An 18,938-nucleotide genomic window follows, 5' to 3' on the forward strand; every position below is an offset into this window, starting at 1 on the left:
GTATAACAGGTGTCGAGTCATGTCCACCGCCCGTCGATAACTTTTTCTGCCGCAAAATTAATTTCTCGAACAACAGACAGTCTCGACAAGCACAATAATGGCGCCCTCAGATGCTGCAGAAGCCCTCTCCGAGGATTCGCACAGCTCCTCCGAAACCTCCGACGTGGAACAACCCGAAATCCAAGACCGCGCGCCCAAGCGACGTCGGCTATCCGAGTCCTCGGACGATTCATATACAGCACCAGCGCCGCTCCCCACCCTCTCGCGCATTAAGAAAAAGGACACAAATTCCAAGAAACCCGAGCCAACAGGGGACGAAGACCCAGTGACTATCCGCGATGCTCTTGAAATTGGTCTCCGGAGCGAAGAGTCGACGTTTTCCTCTCTGGACGTTGCGCCGTGGCTGGTCGGTTCGTTGACCACCATGGCCATCCGCCGGCCAACGGCTATTCAGAAGGCGTGTATTCCGGAGATTCTGAAGGGGAGAGACTGTATCGGTGGTAGTCGGACTGGTTCCGGAAAGACGATTGCTTTTGGAGTGCCGATTCTGCAGAAGTGGGCGAAGGATCCGTTTGGGATTTTTGCGGTCGTCTTGACGCCAACTCGGTATGGATTTTGATGTTACTCTTGTTTGTGGGAATATAGGAGCTAACTTTTTTTTTTTTCTTATTAATAGTGAGCTTGCGCTCCAGATCTTCGAGCAGTTCAAGGCTATTTCCGCACCGCAGAGTATGAAGCCTGTTCTGATTACCGGTGGCACGGACATGCGGCCGCAGGCAATTGCACTGGCGCAACGACCGCATGTGGTCATTGCGACTCCGGGTCGGCTCGCGGATCATATCAGGACATCTGGCCAAGACACCGTTGCTGGGTTAGGCCGAGTGAAGATGGTGGTGCTGGACGAAGCAGATCGATTACTGGTCAGCGGGCCGGGAAGCATGCTACCCGACGTGGAAACATGTCTGGGGGCACTGCCGCCGTCTGCAGAGCGACAAACCCTGCTCTTCACTGCGACGGTGACGGCAGAAGTGCGCGCACTGAAGGAAATGCCTCGCCCGGCCGACAAGCCGCCAATCTTCGTGACAGAGATCGCAACCGATAACCACGGCAGCATCCCGCCAACCCTTAAACAAACTTATCTCAAAGTCCCCATGACGCACCGCGAAGCCTTTGTGCATGTTTTGCTCTCGACAGACGAGAACATCTCCCGACCCGTAATCATCTTCACAAACCACACCAAAACCGCCGATCTACTGGAGCGCACGCTCCGCCGACTCGGCCACCGCGTCACCTCTCTACACAGTCTCCTTCCACAGTCCGAACGCACATCAAACCTGGCGCGATTCCGCGCCGCCGCTGCCCGTGTCCTCGTCGCCACGGACGTCGCCTCCCGCGGTCTCGATATTCCCTCTGTGACCCTCGTCGTCAACTTCGATGTGCCCCGTAACCCAGACGACTACGTCCACCGCGTCGGTCGTACTGCCCGTGCGGGACGGTCCGGTGAAGCGGTTACACTAGTTGGACAGCGCGACGTCCAGCTCGTGCTGGCTATTGAGCAGCGGGTTGGCCGCCAGATGGACGAATGGGCTCAGGAGGGCGTCAATGTTGAAAGCAGAGTCGTTCGCACCGGTGTGCTGAAGGAAGTTGGCTCGGCAAAACGTGAGGCGGCGGGTGAGATCGAGGAGGGCCGCGATGTACTTGGGCGGAAGCGGAATAAGCTGAAGAAGGTCCGCTGATTTAGTAGTAATTTTTTTAGTCATATAGACAGGGTAATGTCTGGCATAGTAGAATGGATGTTATCGATGACTGTCGAAAGCAGAACTAGACTACTGTTTATGTACGTATCTATAAAGACTAGGGAGTTCCTTGGTTTATCCATAATGCTCTATGTGCATCAGCAATTGCCTGACAGCTAGGACCCGGAGTTGGCCGAAAAAGAAATGAAACAACAAGTCGAAGAGAAAAGACCTTTGTTTGAAAGGAGCGATTCAGGGCCTTGTTTGGTTTCGCCCCGAAGGAGTTGGCCTCTAGAACGGCGCGTGTTTCATCTCAAAAGGGATTCACAGGAGTTGAGAATTCATTTCACTGGAAAGAGGTCCGTCCTACACCTCTATCATAGATTCAAATTGGCTTGTTGTCAGAAATTGGGAGTGTTCCAATGTCTCCGAAGTAGACCTAAGGCAACATCCGCGATATCTCCGAATCCGCACCTGTACCCGAAGGTCATACTTCGCTTGAGTTGCATCTCATACGATCTTTGTCAATCAATTACGAGAGGATTCCGGCATGTGCAAATGGGATCATTATTATCAGCAACGCAACAGCCTGCCATCGGCGGCGGTCTATGTGCCGCGCGAGTATCTCGCATGACGAGCACAGTCGGTGCTTACGATGATAAAGGGGAACATCACTGTGCCAAGGTAGACATAAGAAAAGCCGATGTTCGACCACAGTGTACTTGCAAGGCCGCGAGATATACCAAGCAGCTCGATCTATTCACGTCCGGGACTCCGACCAACCAAAACATCAACACGCCCACTATAGAAAAAGAGAAGTGGTCTCGGAAAGTCTCATGCAGTCCATGCGTCTGCATTGTCGTGCCGATCCGTGTGCATGAGCTTAAGCAGCCCGTCAACCGCATCGCCTCTCTCAGACGGCGACATTCCCCCTCGAGTCTCGACCCGTGGCTCGTCACTCCCATCCTCATTCCTGTTACGACGCCCAACCGTCGCCGGTGGGCTACTCAGCTGCATCGGCGACCCTAGAGCCCGCGATGGCGTGTTGTTTTCGCGAGTCGGAGTCTTGGCTCGAACATCGTGTGTAGCATCCCTCACAGCAATCGCGCTTGATGGCTGCGCAGCAGGCAGATCAGGCGTGTTCGACAGAGAAAGTCTCGTTCCCACAGAGACAATCTGCGGCGTCTTGGTTTGAGAAGGTGTAGACGCCCTCTTGGAGAACATGGACGGTGTCGCGAGAGCGGAGAGTGAGAGCCGCGGACACTTGCGGCTGTGTGCTTCCAGTTCGGAGACGCGTCGGTCAAACTGGTGGTCCGCGACGTTGCGCATGGCGCTTTGGAGTCGGCTGCGGAGGAGTTGTGCTTTCTTCGTTGGGGAAAATGTGTTAGTGTATGTTGTTTGTTTTTGGGTCGCGATATAGACTTGACTCACTTCTTGGATGAACATCTTGCGCGTCTCGGGGTCGTTGGGGATGGCTCGCGTGGTAGGTTGTTGGGAGTTGTCTGCTGTGGCAGAGACGTTTTCTGCATGTAGATGGTCTGGTTCGTCGTGTTCGAGCTGTGTGTGTTGTGGTGTTGAGGCACCGGTGTCCATCGCGTCCGGAATCAGCGCGGACTATAGCGTGCCATTGTGAGATTAGCAAGCTAATTCCTGAATATTTTTCAGCGCGTCAAGACGTACCTGATCCTCAAGGCCATTTCTGAGGATGGACTGGGTGCTGTTTTCTTCGGGGGTAGGCGAGAGCTCCGGAGAGTGTCTCTTGACGTGTCCGCTGTTTACATCGGTCTCGTCCACCTGGTCTCTCGTGCGTTTTGCACCCGCGAATATGGGAGAAGGCAGAAGCTTCTTGGGCGAGGCTACAGTTGACACTCGTTTGGTTGGGGTGCCTGTGGCCGAGAAAGAGTCCTTTGGCCGGTTGGCCGGGGACAGACACGCGTTGGTGTTTTTCTCGCCAAGGATGCGGCGGCCATCCTTGACAGGGCTGAAGGGGAACTGTGTAGATTGCATGGTTGAAGCTTTGAGCGTGAAAAGCACAGCTCTAAGGAGCTCCGTGGTGTTGGGGGAGAAAGTAGTGAGAGCGGATGTGGGATGGAGAGGAATGGAGGAATGGAGAATGGAGTTCGGCGGGGGACAAGAAGATCTTGGGGAGAATTGTCTGAGCAGAAACAAACAAGACAAAGAAAACAGACAATAATGGACAAGGACAAGAGAAAGGCCAAAGAAAGAAAGATGAGCAGTCTCACGCACAGAGTAAATTGAAAGTCGAAACACAGGCGCGTCGATCGCGTACTGGCAGGCTAGCGGCTTGTATAGAAGCACGGACACGCTCCACACCGTGTTGAGCACGCGTCCACGTTAGTTAGTTAATTTCACCGGAGGACCACATTCTTCACTTCCGATCAGGAGCATTTTTGGTTATTTTGGTCTGATAGCTGGTCCATGCGTGGCTGAACGGAGTAATAAGTGTAAATAGAGGTGTAACTATAAATCGGTCGTTGTATATATTTGGGCTACAGGGTAATAAGCTAACCACAACGCAGCTACTCCAACCCTGGTAATTTATAAACACCTTCCTAGTATGAATGCCGTTTATCACGGAAAATATATCTTCTAATTCATGGTCATGACCCGTTTATGTTTGTCTACAGCATCTCACATTTCAAGCTCGGTATACATCTGCTCTCTGCAATGACATCATCCCATGAGCTGGACTCTGCCTGCTCCCAGCAAGTATAGCTATAGATAAAATAAAAGATCCATCTAGTAAAGATCGAACATAGAACTACATGAGAAGCTAGAGCTGAATAACAATCTATTATAAGCACAGGGCTGATCCTTCCTTCCCCGCATTTGGCTCACATTCTTCGATGATGTCGACATCCTGGCACTGAACACTGTCCTTCCTCCTTCCACTTTCACCTCCTCCGGGAACTCCACCCACACTCGTTCGTTACACGACATACCTCATACATCAAAAGTCTATTTATTGCGGGCTGCTATAACCCGTGTCTTTCCTTCACATGCAGCTGTCGCTCGCACTCCTGGCGGCCGTGGGCCAGGTTACGCTCAGTGCTGCCTCCACACTCACACCGCCGGTCTTGCCGCTGATTGTCCGCAACCCCTACCTCAGCACATGGCTTGGAGATGCCCGGGAAGCACCCTGGTCCAAATGGCCCATGTTCTACACCGGAGAGGAGGTGGGCCTCTCCGTCATGGCCCAGGTCCCTAGCCAGGGCGTCGTCTACCCGCTCCTGGGTAGACCGCAAAATGACCTGACATCCGACGCATATCCAGTCCAGTTTCCCGAATACCTCGGACACAACTACGACGCTTCGACGACCAACCTGACCTACCGCGTTGATACGGGTACGCAGGCACCCCTTGATATCACTATTTCGTTCCTTTCTCCCATTACGCCCACATCGACTCTGCGGCAGTCGATTCCGGCTTCCTACATCACGATCGATGTCCAGGGTGACACCGATGTCAACGTGTATACGGATGTGGATGGACGCTGGGTGACCGGGGACATTGGTGCTCCTCTACAATGGCAGCGCGATACGATCGGAGCCGAGAATCAGAAGCCCGCCCTCCAGACATGGCAGTTCCGCCGGGAGAATGAGCTCCATCTGTCAGAGATCCGAGACCGCGCCGAATGGGGCAGCCTTCACTTCACCGGACCCGCTGTACGTGCCATACCCACTTTTATACTCTTCAATACTAACTCCAGACACAGAGTGCCCAGTATCAGTCTGGCGGTGCAGCCATAGTGCGGCGAGCCTTTGCCAGCACCGGCACCCTGCGCAATGAGAACGATGAGCGATTCCGGCCTATTCGTGACCACTGGCCTGTCTTTGCCTTCTCCAAGTCCTTCAAATTGGGCCAGAAGCCGCAGAAAACAGCAGACAGCGTCACATTCACGATTGCTCTTGTCCAGACTCCTGTCGTGCAATTTGCAGCTTCCCGCGGTCTGACCCAGATGCGACCTCTCTGGAATTCTTGGTTCCCATCCACCGAAGAGCTGCTCGGTTTTCACTACACGGATCACTCCGCGGCGCGGGCGTTGGCATCCAACTACTCGGAGCAATTGGCTGCGGATGCCTACCTGTCCGGGGCCGATGACTATGTCGACATTGTCGCCCTCACCGCGCGGCAGGTTATGGGTGCGACCACCTTCTCCGGGACACCGGAAGACCCCATTCTGTTCCTCAAGGAGATCTCATCGAACGGCAATTTCCAAACCATTGATGTCATCTTCCCCGCCTTCCCGTTTTTCATGTACACCAACCCGCGGTGGCTGGCGTACCTGCTCGAACCGTTGATCGAACACATGCTAAGCGGACAGTATCCCAACACGTACGCTATGCACGATCTAGGCACCCACTTCCCCAATGCTACGGGCCATCCGGATGGGAGAGACGAGTATATGCCTGTCGAGGAGTGTGGTAACATCCTCATCATGGGTCTGGCAATCGTGAACTCTCTCATCTACGATGAGTCGTCGGACGCTTCGTCAATCTGGTCCACCGAGGGTTCATATCCCATGAACATTTGGAATGAATCCTCGGGGAGCTTCCCGCTGGACGACCTGCAGATCCTGTCCGGGGTTTCCCATCAGGATGGGAAATGGGGCGGCGGTGTGCATGGCCGACGTCTGGCTGAGAAATGGGTGAAGCGCAGTTACCGTCTGTGGAAGCAGTGGACGGGCTATCTGGTGGAATTCTCCCTGGAACCTGCCAATCAACGTGGGTTTGTGATCTTTGATGTCAAATTTATATACTAATGATTTCTAGTTTCAACCGATGATTTTGCGGGCTGGCTGGCGCTGCAAACGAACCTGGCTCTCAAGGGCATTGTGGGCATCAACGCCATGAGCAAGATTGCCGAGGTGGCCGGACAAAAGTCTGATGCTGAATACTTCAAGGTAAAAGCGGCTTCTTCTTTCGGTCGTACCAAAACTAACCACCACGAACAGAACGTCGCCGACAGCTACATCGCCAAATGGGAAGAATTCGGCATGTCTCGAGATGGCACGCACGCCAAACTAGCCTACGACTGGTACGGATCCTGGACCACAATCTACAATCTGTACGCCGACGCACAGCTCTGCTTCCACCTGGAAGACACGGACACAGAGACCCCTGGCTTTGTCCCACGACACATCTATCAGAAACAATCCGTGTGGTACCACTACGTGCGCCAGAAATATGGCCTCCCCCTGGACAGCCGCCACCTCTACACCAAGACAGACTGGGAGTTTTTCTCCATGGCGGTAGCCTCCAAGCCCGTCCGCTCCGAGATCCTCGAGTCCGTCGCCACCTGGGTCAACGAGACGGTGACCGACCGCCCCTTCACCGACCTCCACCAGACAGAAGGTGACGGTAACTTCCCCGGCCCGAATTTCTTTGCCCGCCCCGTCATCGGCGGCCACTTCGCCTTCCTGGCGCTGCAGCGTGCATGCGGTGGGCGTGCAATGAAGGGCCTCTCTTTTCTAGATGACGTCGACGACGAGACTATGGCCGCTTGGTCGCGCAGCGCCGAAGCTGCCGCAGCAGATTTTATTGCCCCTGCTGCGGGGCGCAACCGGTTCAGTGACGGTGAGCTGTAGGGTCGCCCTACCGTCACCTTGTCGACTGTGTTTTGGTGTTTCTGCTTTTGGGGCTGTTTCTGGGCGTGGCCGTGACAGCACAGCCCTCATGTTGTCGTGTTGTGATGTGTCCTTGTCCCTTCCTCCCCCTGTTCCTAAGCGTTTCTCATCTCATCCCTGGCCTAGCTAGCTTGCGCTTGCTTGGTTGGCTCCTATGAACCCTCTACACAGATCATCCTTAGTATATAAGTCTATCGTGCCGGGATATCAATATCGTCAATAGAAGTTTCTATTGCTACATGAATTATCGCCTTGATTGCTAGCTATGTAGGGTTGATGTATGTATGTATAAGCCTTATAGGGACTGGCACTGGCATCTTAGCTCTTAGGGTTGAAGGTTATCGTATATAGGATGAACAACATGCTAAGGCAAGTGGATGCACACGTCATCCTTTATTGAACATCTTCAAAATTCGTTCACTATTCTTATGACAACGTAGATGAACAGTCTATTATAGTACGTCTTTGTGGCTAAAGTTGGTTGACATGATATCTCCAAATCCAAGACATGTTACCACTCTATAAAGTTGAACAACAAACGACAGCTATCATTCCACTGAATCGTATTTTCTCAGCTGAAATAAAAGACCCCAGTCCTGAAACCTTATTTATCTGTTTCTTTTTTCTTATTTTGGTTGCTCATCCGTTCCGTTTCTGGATTCGAGTCCAATTACATAGTACCATAGAGAGAAGGGAAAAGACATTGTCATCCAAATCCGCGTTGCACAGAGTTTAATAAAAAGCAGAGACACATAATAGCCGGCCTGAACCAGAGCGCGGCAGACACATATTTTTTTGTTCTTGTTTCCTTTCCCCAGACTGATTCCGGCAATGACAAACACACCGAGAGAGAATCAAGTTGCAAACACCACGCCCAGCTCATTTTCCCTTTTTGCCTCCCACCTTTCCTATCCTCGGAACAAACGCAAGTAAAGAGACAAAAAGAGAAAAAAATAAAAAGGGAGGTGCTGCCGGGTTCTGGGGCCAAGCAAGTGGTTTCCGTCCGTCACGAGGGGAGGGAAACGCTCAGATCAGATGATTGAACTATTTGCCGCCGAGGCTGGGGAAGTTCTTCTCGTCGACGGTTGGGCCGGCAGGGCCGCGAGGGCCGCCGCGAGGAGCGCCGCCACGGGGTCCGCCACGGCCACGATCACCTCCGCGAGGAGCAGCACCGCCGCGGGGGGCACCACGATCGCCACGGGGAGCACGGTCACCGCGGGGGGCGCCACGGTCACCACGGGGAGCGCGGTCACCACGGTCACCACGAGCACCGCCACGGCCACCACCACGGGGGCCACTGGAGGGCTGCTCGACGAAACGCATGTCGACATCGAGGAAGTTCTTCTCCTTGCGCTGCTTCTCGCGCTTGGCCTTCTCGGAGCTACCCTGGATGTAGGCGTCCTCCTCCTCGGTGCGCTTCAGCTCCTTGGCGGCAGCCCACTTGGAGTCGGTCTTGGTGCCCTCGTTGGCAGCACGCACGGGCTTGGCGGCCAGAGAGTCCTTCCGAGCCTGCTCGGCCAGGTAGTCGGTGTACGACATGGACTTGTCGGCCAGTTCCTTGGCCTCCTCGTCGGCGGGGGTCTGGGGCTCGTTCTCGTCCTCCTTGGCGATGTTCTCGCCGACCCGCTCGTCAGCCCAGGCCTTCTCGCCGCTGCCGGCACCCCAGCCCTGCTCCACCTGCTTGCGGGTGTCACTATTAAAAACATATTAGTCCTCTGAATCCTGCCATGGCTTGTCTCTCCATTCGCATATCCGAGAAGAAGACCCGCGTGAGCTGGATGAAGCTTACGTCTGTCCAGTGCGGGACTGGCGGTCGCCACGGCCGCGGCCGCCGCGCTCTCCACGGCGCGGGGCTTGAGCCTCGTCAGTCGGCTTCTCGCGGTTGTTGCTTCGGCCGGCATTGCGATCACGGAAAGCTATGCACAGTCAGCTCAATTCCTCTATTTCCCCAGACGAAAATACATACCGGCCTCGTTGCCAGTCGAACGGGCACCACGGCGAGCGTTGGATTCCGTCAGACGGGGCTGGTTGGTGGGCTCAGCGGGAGCATCACGCTTGCCATGGCGGGCAATAGGGCGGTCGACAGCCCGGGCGGGGGGCTGAGGGGGTCTGTTGGGGTCGAGCTCAGGGTCATTGCCTGTGGTGAGGAATGGATATTAGATACCGAATTTTTGGGAGCCAACATGAAAGAAGGGAGGGAATTTACCAAGAAGCTCGTAGAGGTTCTGTGAATTTCGCAAACAGCCCAGTTAGCCAATGAAACCCACAATCACGAAAAAGCACATGGCCCAATTCGTCTCTGCCCGGCTCGTCTCGCAAAAACGTCGCTCGACACAGCTTCCCATGGTGATGCTTCAGCGTACCTTGGACCGGACGTCGACCATGACGCCTGGTGTTGTTGTGGAGGCCTTCCGGGGAGCGGAAGGCGCTCGACGATCGCAGACGAGTCGATGAAAGAAAAGGGACGGGGCGTGAACCGTCAGGGAGGCGAGCAAGGCAAAACCTGACTCGTCGGGTGGGCTCGATGGATAGAGGTGGTAAGAGTGGATGGGGTGAGAGAGAGAGCTGAGGGAAGGAGCAGTTTGAGCAGTTTGTGAGGAGCCAGACCCGAATCCGGTTAGGCGCGGATTGCCTAAGCGAATCATGGCTGCTACACGCTGATTGGCTGATCAGGGACTAGGGCTTAGGGTACTGTGCGTCATTGGATGTGCTTGATGGTGTCATTGACCCAGAGAGGATGGTGTATGTATTTACTCATGGAATTCATGTACAGCTCGGGACTTTATACCTCACCATGGTATCACTGCAAATCATTGGGAAAACGCCGGCCCATGCGAAAACAAACTCCAAAATTCATCACTTTTTTTTTTTGGTTTGAAAAACTCAGTTGCGGTTGCCTTGCTCGTAGTTGAAGGGAGTTGGGAAGTGCATGCTGGCGCTCAGTCCGAACGGATCCGCATCGAGCATGGGCTCATACTGGCCTAGCATTTGGCTGGTGTTTCCGAAGCCCCCGGCTCCGTCGCTGCCCGGGGCATTAAAGCCCGGGATGCTCTGCGAGCCCGAGGTTACCGACTGTGGGGTAAATCCGGACACGTAGGGGGTATTGACGGACCCATCGTGGTCCTCATCGACCAGGTCGGCCTGTGCATCGTATTCTTGTTCTGGCATAGTCAGCAGGGGGCTCGATATGACGGAGAGAAACAGCCAAACATACCAAGTTGATCGTAGTGCTTTTGGAATGGCGACGGATAGTATGCCGCGGCGACCCGCGACCCGCGCGGCCCCATGGCTCCTGGCCCTCGAGGCTTGGGATCGGCCGCGTCAGTCTGGGGCATGCTGATGGCCGGCGGCGAGGTTTGGTTGTTGAAGGCCCGAGGTTGCGGCAGCAGCTGAGGGCGACCTGTAGCCTGCGAGTCAACGGTGACCGGGGACATGGCGCCCTGGAAGCCGAAGCCGGGTGACTTGGTTTGTGATGGCGAGGAGACGTGGGAAGTCGGCGTGGCCTGGAACTGGGGGGACGGAATGCCATAAGCACCCTCTCGCTGCGACATGCCGAACGTCTCGGGCTTGGAGGCGATGCCTGCGGGATGCCGTTGCCCAGAACGAGGTGCACCAGGAGTGGATTTGGGCATTGGTGGATTTGGTTTGGCCGAAGCCCCCGGGGCGCCGGTCTTCAGCCGTAGCTCTGCTTGCACATCGATGCCTGAGCGGTTTGGGGTTAGCAGCCATTACGAGACGGCGTGGAACAGCCACTCACCCTTCTCGAGCAGAATCCGCTCCAACAGAGAGTTTTTATATCGCAGCATCAGGCACTCATCGGCGGCGCTGCGATGGCTCTGCTGCAGAGTCTGCAGGGAGTCTTCATTCCGCTTGATGGTGGTCTCCAGCTGGCGGATGTATTCTGTCCGACGCTCGCGGAATGCAGCCTGCGCCTGGCGGTTGCGCTGCTTGCGTTCCTCGGAGGTGGCGTAGATCTAGTCAGGAGGGTTAGAACAATGGCGCACAGAGCAGAACGGCGGGGCGTCCGTACCGGTTTGCGACCACCTTTCCTCTTCTGCGTCTGGGCGGGATCCTGTGTCATGGGCTCTGCCTCGGCGTCCGGGGTCGACATGGAGCTCAGCGAGCCATCCTGGCCGGGCTCGGTCTTGGGCATCGGTTCCATGACCGTGTCATTGTGCTCGTTGGAGGTCTCGATCATGGAGACCATTGATTGATCTGCTCAGCCCTGCAACAACGGCCTCCTCCGCGCGGCGGGACAGACAGACAACAGCCCACTTTTCCCCGGGGATCGCAGCGTGACGGGGGCGACTAAAATAAAAATAAGAGACGCACACGCGCGGCTCGGCGGGTAGAGGGGACGTGCGAGCGAGTCAGAGGGCACAGAAGGGAAAGGGTGACATAAAGGAAACCGAATGATTATGAGAAAGGAGGAGTCAGAGATTGGCGATATGGAGAGTTTGGGGGTGGGAAGGGTGAAGATGTGAGGTAAACCGATTGACTAACGAATAATAATCGTATTGTGGTCGTTCAGGCATGCGAAAAGTCTGCCTGGGTCAGACGAGGGGCATTTGGGTTTTTTCTCTCTTGGTTTACTCCTTTGGGAGATTTTTTTGCCGGGGGGGGTCCACGTTGTCCAGTTTTCAGCACGAGTGGGCCAGTCTGGGGACTGACCGGGCGAGCATTTTTGGATTAATGAATAATCATGAGGGGGTGCGCCTTGAGCTCGGATCTGGCGGCTGGGACATGCGGGGGTACTCAAGTGAGGGCTGAAAAATGCCAAGTAGCAGTGAGCTAGTATGTTAATAGGAGTTGCCCGCGGAGAAAAGAAGGACTGTGTTGCGTTGCGTTGGACCGAGTAGGGAATGTAGCCGATGTCGGCGCAAGCCGGTCCGGTCGAATGGGGTAACACGAGGCGAGCGAGGTCAGGTGAGGCGTCAGGTGATTTGGGGTTGAGTTGGAGATTTGTCGCATCAACTATAGCAATGTCTTGTGTATAGTGAACTACGACAGATTTAACACTAAGGATGATGCTGGATGTAGGATAGATAACGGAAAGTTGTGAAGAACCCCCAGGAAGTAGTAGTTCGGCATTCGGCTCCCCGCCCACCTACCCTCTTCACATGCCGACCACAACCTCAACCACCACCTTCCCTCTCGCCCTACTTCTATATCACACCTGATCACTCACCATGCCGGCCGACGAGCACCAGGATGCTGTCTCGGCTCCTCCAGAACCACAGTCGGCCCCCGCGCCGACCACAGAGCCCGTAGTCGTGGCTCCCGAGCAGCCGAAACAAAAAGCCGAGGATGAGGACGACTCCGACTTTGACGAGCTGGACGGTAAACTTCCCACAGCGCCCCGAACGCTCACATTGATCCTAACGGATATGGCACACCAGATGTTCTAGACGATTTCTCCAAACCCAAGGCGCAACCACCACCACCAGCAGCCGCCGCGGCGCCCGCGTCCGCCACCGAGACGGGCGCCACGCCCGCAGACTTTGACGAGGATGCCTTCCTGAAACAGCTGGAGAAGGACATGGCCAACATGATGACACAGGCGGGACCACAGTCTGGCGCACCGGATGACCAGGGTTTCCAGGCGGCGGTTGATCAGGGCGCGGATGCGTTCGCTAAACAATTAGAGGAGAGCGGGATTCCGCCGGGAGATTTCCTGAAACAACTTCTTGCCGATGTGATGGCCGAGGAGGGGAGTGGTGACAACGCTGCACTAAATGCACTAAACCTCAACCCGGCTGCCTTTGGCTCTGCCTCAACCTCGTCACCCCCGCCTGCCCCGTCGAAAGCTTCAGCAGCATCGGCGGCAGCAGACTCAGCCAAAGACCAACCAGCAGACTCCTTCAGCGACGCAATCCAGCGCACAGTCAACCGCATGAAAGAATCCGGCGACCGTGCCACAGCAGCAGCCTCCAATGAAGACGAGCTCTCAGATGACATGCTCGCGCAGCTCCTAAAAGCCATGGAGGCTGGCGCATCCGGTTCGGGCGAGGACGGCGACCTGACGAAGATGTTCATGGGAATGATGGAGCAGCTCTCGAACAAGGAGATGCTGTACGAGCCCATGAAAGAGCTGGACGACAAGTTCGGCCCGTGGATCGAAAAGAATAAGGCTGAAGGCACCAGCACCGTGACTGCGGAGGAGATGGAGCGCTACGAGACCCAGGCAAGGATTGTGAAGCAGATTGTACAGAAGTTCGAGGAGGAGGGGTATACGGATGAGGATTCCAAGTGTCGCGAGTATGTGTGGGAGAGGATGCAGGAGGTGAGTTTTTCGTTTCGTTTCTGCGATGTCCAACCCTGCTAATGGACGGCAATAGATGCAAGCTGCTGGCAATCCGCCCGAAGAGCTGATCTCGAACCCATTCATGGGGGATCCCACCGCTGCGGGAGCGGCGGGCGCTGGAATCCCGGATTGCCCGCAGCAATAACCGTGTGAAGTGCAGTCATGGTCTCATTTGCGTATTGCTGCATGTCCATCGGCTCTCTCTGTACTGTACATATACACACACAAACCCGATACCCTTATGTACGCGATATCAGACCAGAATCTGGTCCCCGATAACAAGAATTCCCATAATCACGCCGCCCGATGCAAGTGTTGAGGTTCATAGTCATGACATATCCATGTCCTGGCTCGCATAGCCATGCTCCGTCATCGCACTGAAGATATCATCATACTCATCATCATTGAAAGAACCACTCGGCTCCTTCGTGGGATATGCCGACGTCCCATTTCCCGACTCAAACATAGCTCTCTTGACCGACTGTTCTTGAGAAAGATACTCATCCAGCGCGTTCATCTCTTCCTCATCTGTAACAGTCGTTAGCAACCGCCCCAAGATCAAACCGACCAAAAAAAAAAAAAAAAAAACATACCAGGAATCATAACCTCGTCCCCATCCTCCTCAGCATCATCCTCATACTCCCCAACAACAAAATCCATATCATGACTCATCTCCTCCTCCCACCGTCTCCGATCCGCCAGATGCTCCATCCTCATAATCTGCTCGCCGCGAGCCTCGAACCGGCCCGCGTCGCGGTCATTTTTGACTCTGTTGAGGAACATCTTCCGCGACTTGGAGCGCACCAGCGCGCTTGAGGTATTCCGGAGCGGATTGGCGATCTGGGACGCGTAGCGCGCTGCGAAGCGCGGGGCGGGAGCAGCAGCGGGTGAGGGCGATGTTGGGGAGAGAGGTGTGTCCGTGGTTGGTTTTTGGTAGAATAACGGCGGTGCGGAGGCGATGGCGCCGAAGATGTTGGTGTTGGTGTTGCTTGTGGCTTGTTGTTGCGATGGGGTGGTGGTGAAGGTGGGGAATGGCACGGGCGACGACTGGATGTGCTGTGCATGGCTATTCTCGTCTGTCCCGAGGGGTTTCTGCGTCTGGCCCGCTGCTTGGGCTGCTGCGGACGCGCGCGATGGCGAGCCCATTGTCCATGGGGGCGTGGAGATGTTCGCGCTGCGCGGACCGAGCGGCGATGGTCGCACGGGCGTGTAGTGGTTGTGGCCGAGAGGTGTTGAAGGGGAAGAAGGGAGAGGATGTGCGGCGAACATGATGGGTTGTAGATGATGTTGTTCCGTGGTTCGGACTTGTTCAGATCGGCCGGATTGGGACAGGGGTGGATGTTGACTTTTGTAGAAACGGGGAGACGCGCAGAAGATAATAGAAATGTTGAATCTGCAATTCTAGATGTGGCGGTCTTGCCAGTCGCGTTCAGTCTGGGTGGAATGTTCGATCTGTTCGTGCACGACGCTATGGACGTGTCGTGGCACGTGATAGCGTGACGAGACTAATGAACGCCAAGGCTTTTTTGGTGATGGGCAGATGCGGACTGGCCAATAACAATGTACAACATTGCAACCAGCGAGGCTCGGGGTAAACATTTGTGATGAACAAGCAAGTATATGATGCAAAGTAAAAGCATTGGCTTTCCTATGTAGAGTAGACGAGTGTTGTTACCTTCCTCTCGCTCATGTTGCACTGACACTGACTATTTTGGTTTGATACGTTGGTGGTTGGGAGAACATTTCGGAAATTGACTCTTGTCTTGCCCCGGTCTCCAAAACCCAAGGTACCGTTTGGATACGATGGACAAGGTTTCTTTGCTAATCCTGCAGGAGCTGCGTGGTTTTGAACGTACTGAAGGATTGAGGCTTGTTCCAGCACGAATGCCACTTTTGGAATTGGTCGCCGGTCAGGATCCATGAGTGGCTGCTTGACAGTCCATGAAAAACCTCCAGGAATGCTGCCGCCACGTTTCAGGGACAGTCTTTCTAGGCTCTGCATAGAAGTAGCCAGAGTCCAGGGCAAGAGCACGGCTTCCAACAATCACATCTCCCAACCCGGAGCAGAACAGACAGTTGACTTCATTAAGGAGAGATTTCCAAGCTAAGCCTTCCTTAACAATTTCGACTTTTTTAAGGTCGGCCATCGAAGAGTCCATAATGACATCCATGAGCTTATATCCGTATATGGTGGATCCATCAAGAGTGAACTCGGCAGAAGGAACGACATTTTTCCAAGGACCTTGAAATCAATACGCATTGCAGCTGCGGGGTTACCCACGTCAGTCCGCTTTGAGGCTGAATAGCGTGATTTCGTTGGCAGCACATCATTTGCTGGAAGACAGACAGGGGCTGAGCGAACAGGGGGACTGCACTGCCCGTTCGAGATGTGCATTTTCATCGACGAGCCCGCAGGAATGTGATGCTTTGCTTAGGAGACCACAGACCAGAGAGTCTGAGAGATTGCGAGGCGAGGAGCGAAAGAGAGAATGAGGAAACTGAGGGGAAAAACCCGAGCCAAAACCCGTAAGTAGCAGGTTGGTACCTCCTTTGCGATTCTTGATCCTCATCGTCACCACTACGTTTACATTTCCCTAAAATACCTAGGGAGGGCCGAGTTTAGCACCACCGACCGACATTGATATTATGGCCTCAAAATATTATTATGATGGTAATAATCTCACGATCAATCGCGCTCCGGTGGGTTGAGTGAAATTTTTTAACGCGCCAGAGTTCTATACTTGGCACGTCTCCAAGCCAAGGACTCGGAAAGCGATAAGAGCGGTGAAGGAAATCAGTTTACATCTCAGAAGCCTTCAAATTTTGTAACTATTTCTTTAAGCTTGTAGTATATTGCACCTGGCCTAGCTGGCTTGGGTCGAATTCTGCTCCAAGCCTTCACAACTGTGGAGAGATAATACCACTTCCCCCATTCGGCAAAAATTTACCGGTAGCAGCCACGATGTGATGCAGATCAGTCCTTCGGTCGATCATTAGGCGTACTATATGTGCACGGACACTACTGAGTTGCAAGGGACTCTTGCGTTGATTGATCTGCCTCGAATTACATGCATAGATTGGAGGAAAGGATTTTTTCCTGCAGCTCAAGGGGGTTTGGGATGTTATACACAGTAGTACACCCCAAAACGACCCAGCGATGCGGGATAAAAAAAATGGAAGACGAAGAAAAAATGGTGTCGAGACACAACAACCACGAAAAACAATAAACACAAGCGCAATCCCAAGCAGTTCAAAAATCGATGAGAAAAATCGAAATCCCTAATGAATTCGGGTGGATATTTTGGACAAGAGGAAAAGGAGTGTGAGAGGGTTGCACGGAAAGACAGACATGCTCAGAAGGAATGGATGATGCTCAGATGGCCGGATGAAAGAGGTCGAATCGAATCTATAATGGGTCGAATCGAATCTATAGTGCCGTAGGAAAGAGAGGGAGGGAGAGACGGCGAACAGAAAAAGAAAAAGAAAAAAGCAACTCGCTTCGCAACCCAAAAGATGAATCAAAACGCATCAGTGACCTGCCCCGTATCCTTGCCCATAAGCGCCCGAAAGAAATTGCGTGATGGTCGTACAAATTTTTTTACACTGCGAATGATGCTGATCCGCCAGACTGGTTGGTTCACCGGGAAGAAGAACCAGACCGTGTGTGTTGGCAGACAGACTTAGAAATTCGATGCAGCGTTTACGGGGCCAGGGTTGTGATACTGGTCCAGCGTGCTCTTGAACGGGGTGGCATTCGACGGGCTGGGAACCTTCTCGCGCGGACCCGAGCCCAGGGCAGTCCCGCCCATCAAATCATCATCCTCGTCGCCGTTCTGCTCATTGCGCTTCTTCTGGATGCGCCAGAACACCAGAGCCAAGGCGCCGATCAAAATCGCACCGCCGACGCCCACCACAACACCAATGACGATCTTCTTCTGGGTGTCCGACAGGCCGCCGCTGCTGCTGGAGCCGCTGCTTCCGCCGTTCAGGCTGGGGGAGGTCTCTGCACTCGGGCTGCTCGTCACGACAGTGGGCTTCGGGGTTCCGTTGACGGTCTCGGTGAGGGTCTTGACCACGGGCTTCTGAGTGGTGGTGGTGGTATCGGATGACGTAGTGGACGTGTGCTCCTTGGAGGAGGTTGAGGTGGTAGTAGAGGAGGTGGTAGTAGTTGGCTCGGAAGAAGAGCTTGACGAGGAGGAGGAGGAGGTGGTGGTGGTGGTCGTAGTGGTCGAGGGGGGCGTGGATGTTTCGGAGGTCTCGGAAGACGTGGTGGATGTGGTTGTGGTGGTCGCCGTGTTCTCTGCTGGCGTCGAGCTGGCATCCAGCAAATCTCCTAAATCATTTGCGGAGGCATCTTTGGTGTCTTTCGGGTCGGCGACCGCTGCTGCAGTGAGCAGCAGGGTGTAGAGGACGAAGATCAGGCTGGCAGGACGCATGGTGGGGATGGCGGCCTTTCTGACTCGCGGGAACGAGCGAAGAGACGACGAAAGGAAGGGAAAGAGAGGGATCGAATGAACGAGTGTGGGATGGAAGAAGGGAGAGAAAAGAAGAGAATAGAGAATGATGAGAGGGAGAGACAAGGCAGCGACGACAGGACTGTTTGGCGGGCCTAACCCGATCGGGGAACGCTAGTGGCGCAGCCTGACGCTAGTTTCACCTGGAGTGTTCTACTCCGTACGACAAGAGTGAGTTCTGACTATTGGGTGCTGGAAGGAAAAAGACTATTATTATTTTCATACTACTTTGCCTGTTCCTGTTTGTGCGCTCCTCGACCCATGGATATTATGATGGATTAGTCAGTGCTCACCATGAAACATCCGCGGTGATCAGTCAGTTTTAGGCTGCGGAATACGCTATTATGAATCCCACCGTGATGTGACACCCGTGCAACGTGGATTTGACCGATAATACTGCTGAGGATGTAACTGCTAAGTCGGGTCACTTGTCGTCCACGCCACTCCCGTCCTACTGTCTACGAACCAACAGTTGTGCCGGCCTTGGTCTAGATTCAGCCTCATCCAGGCACCCCACCCACGCCAGTCATGGACCATGCCAGATCAGGCTCCCTTAGTGAGGTTTAGTGACCATCCGGGAAAGACGGCTCGGCTCGGATGCCGGTCCTGATATTTCTTGTTTGTTTCTTGTTTTGCTTTTTTGCGAACATCAACCTCAAACGAGCTAGTCGCGGTAAATGAGACTAGACAGGTAGCTTGTCCGGCATTGAGTAGTTCAGGAGACTTGAAATCAGGGG

The 18,938-nt window shown here is 54.3% G+C and overlaps 8 protein-coding genes across 8 annotated transcripts; 3 read left to right on the top strand and 5 right to left on the bottom strand.

The window, feature by feature from the left end:
* Positions 1-97: 97 nt before the first annotated feature.
* On the top strand, positions 98-1,736 carry dbp8 (ATP-dependent RNA helicase DBP8; the record flags this gene model as incomplete). Its single annotated transcript, XM_057195520.1, has 2 exons — positions 98-606; positions 677-1,736. The coding sequence occupies 2 exons, from the start codon at positions 98-100 to the stop codon at positions 1,734-1,736; spliced, it is 1,569 nt and encodes a 522-aa protein (XP_057052916.1).
* Positions 1,737-2,570: 834 nt separating this feature from the next.
* On the bottom strand, positions 2,571-3,743 carry N7474_004106 (uncharacterized protein; the record flags this gene model as incomplete). Its single annotated transcript, XM_057195521.1, has 2 exons — positions 2,571-3,350; positions 3,417-3,743. 2 exons carry the CDS (start codon positions 3,741-3,743, stop codon positions 2,571-2,573), a joined length of 1,107 nt encoding a protein of 368 aa, XP_057052917.1.
* Positions 3,744-4,756: 1,013 nt separating this feature from the next.
* N7474_004107 (putative glutaminase) lies at positions 4,757-7,344 on the top strand (the record flags this gene model as incomplete). Its single annotated transcript, XM_057195522.1, has 3 exons — positions 4,757-5,422; positions 5,473-6,481; positions 6,530-7,344. The coding sequence occupies 3 exons, from the start codon at positions 4,757-4,759 to the stop codon at positions 7,342-7,344; spliced, it is 2,490 nt and encodes an 829-aa protein (XP_057052918.1).
* Positions 7,345-8,427: 1,083 nt separating this feature from the next.
* On the bottom strand, positions 8,428-10,028 carry stm1 (uncharacterized protein; the record flags this gene model as incomplete). The annotated part of the gene is made up of 5 exons (XM_057195523.1): positions 8,428-9,076; positions 9,173-9,299; positions 9,350-9,520; positions 9,590-9,608; positions 9,747-10,028. The coding sequence occupies 5 exons, from the start codon at positions 10,026-10,028 to the stop codon at positions 8,428-8,430; spliced, it is 1,248 nt and encodes a 415-aa protein (XP_057052919.1).
* A 238-nt stretch (positions 10,029-10,266) lies between these two features.
* N7474_004109 (bZIP transcription factor) lies at positions 10,267-11,590 on the bottom strand (the record flags this gene model as incomplete). The annotated part of the gene is made up of 4 exons (XM_057195524.1): positions 10,267-10,544; positions 10,598-11,086; positions 11,141-11,357; positions 11,414-11,590. The coding sequence occupies 4 exons, from the start codon at positions 11,588-11,590 to the stop codon at positions 10,267-10,269; spliced, it is 1,161 nt and encodes a 386-aa protein (XP_057052920.1).
* A 982-nt stretch (positions 11,591-12,572) lies between these two features.
* On the top strand, positions 12,573-13,832 carry pex19 (putative peroxisomal membrane protein receptor Pex19; the record flags this gene model as incomplete). Its single annotated transcript, XM_057195525.1, has 3 exons — positions 12,573-12,723; positions 12,783-13,666; positions 13,722-13,832. 3 exons carry the CDS (start codon positions 12,573-12,575, stop codon positions 13,830-13,832), a joined length of 1,146 nt encoding a protein of 381 aa, XP_057052921.1.
* Positions 13,833-14,015: 183 nt separating this feature from the next.
* Positions 14,016-14,956, bottom strand: N7474_004111 (uncharacterized protein; the record flags this gene model as incomplete). The annotated part of the gene is made up of 2 exons (XM_057195526.1): positions 14,016-14,215; positions 14,281-14,956. 2 exons carry the CDS (start codon positions 14,954-14,956, stop codon positions 14,016-14,018), a joined length of 876 nt encoding a protein of 291 aa, XP_057052922.1.
* Positions 14,957-17,367: 2,411 nt separating this feature from the next.
* Positions 17,368-18,123, bottom strand: midA (putative cell wall protein; the record flags this gene model as incomplete). The annotated part of the gene is made up of 1 exon (XM_057195527.1): positions 17,368-18,123. The coding sequence occupies one exon, from the start codon at positions 18,121-18,123 to the stop codon at positions 17,368-17,370; it is 756 nt and encodes a 251-aa protein (XP_057052923.1).
* Between the last annotated feature and the right edge of the window lie 815 nt (positions 18,124-18,938).

The sequence above is a fragment of the Penicillium riverlandense genome, assembly GCF_028828495.1.
Source record: "Penicillium riverlandense strain IBT 135883 chromosome Unknown utg000003l_segment0_segment0, whole genome shotgun sequence".
Taxonomy (NCBI): Eukaryota; Fungi; Ascomycota; class Eurotiomycetes; order Eurotiales; family Aspergillaceae; genus Penicillium; species Penicillium riverlandense.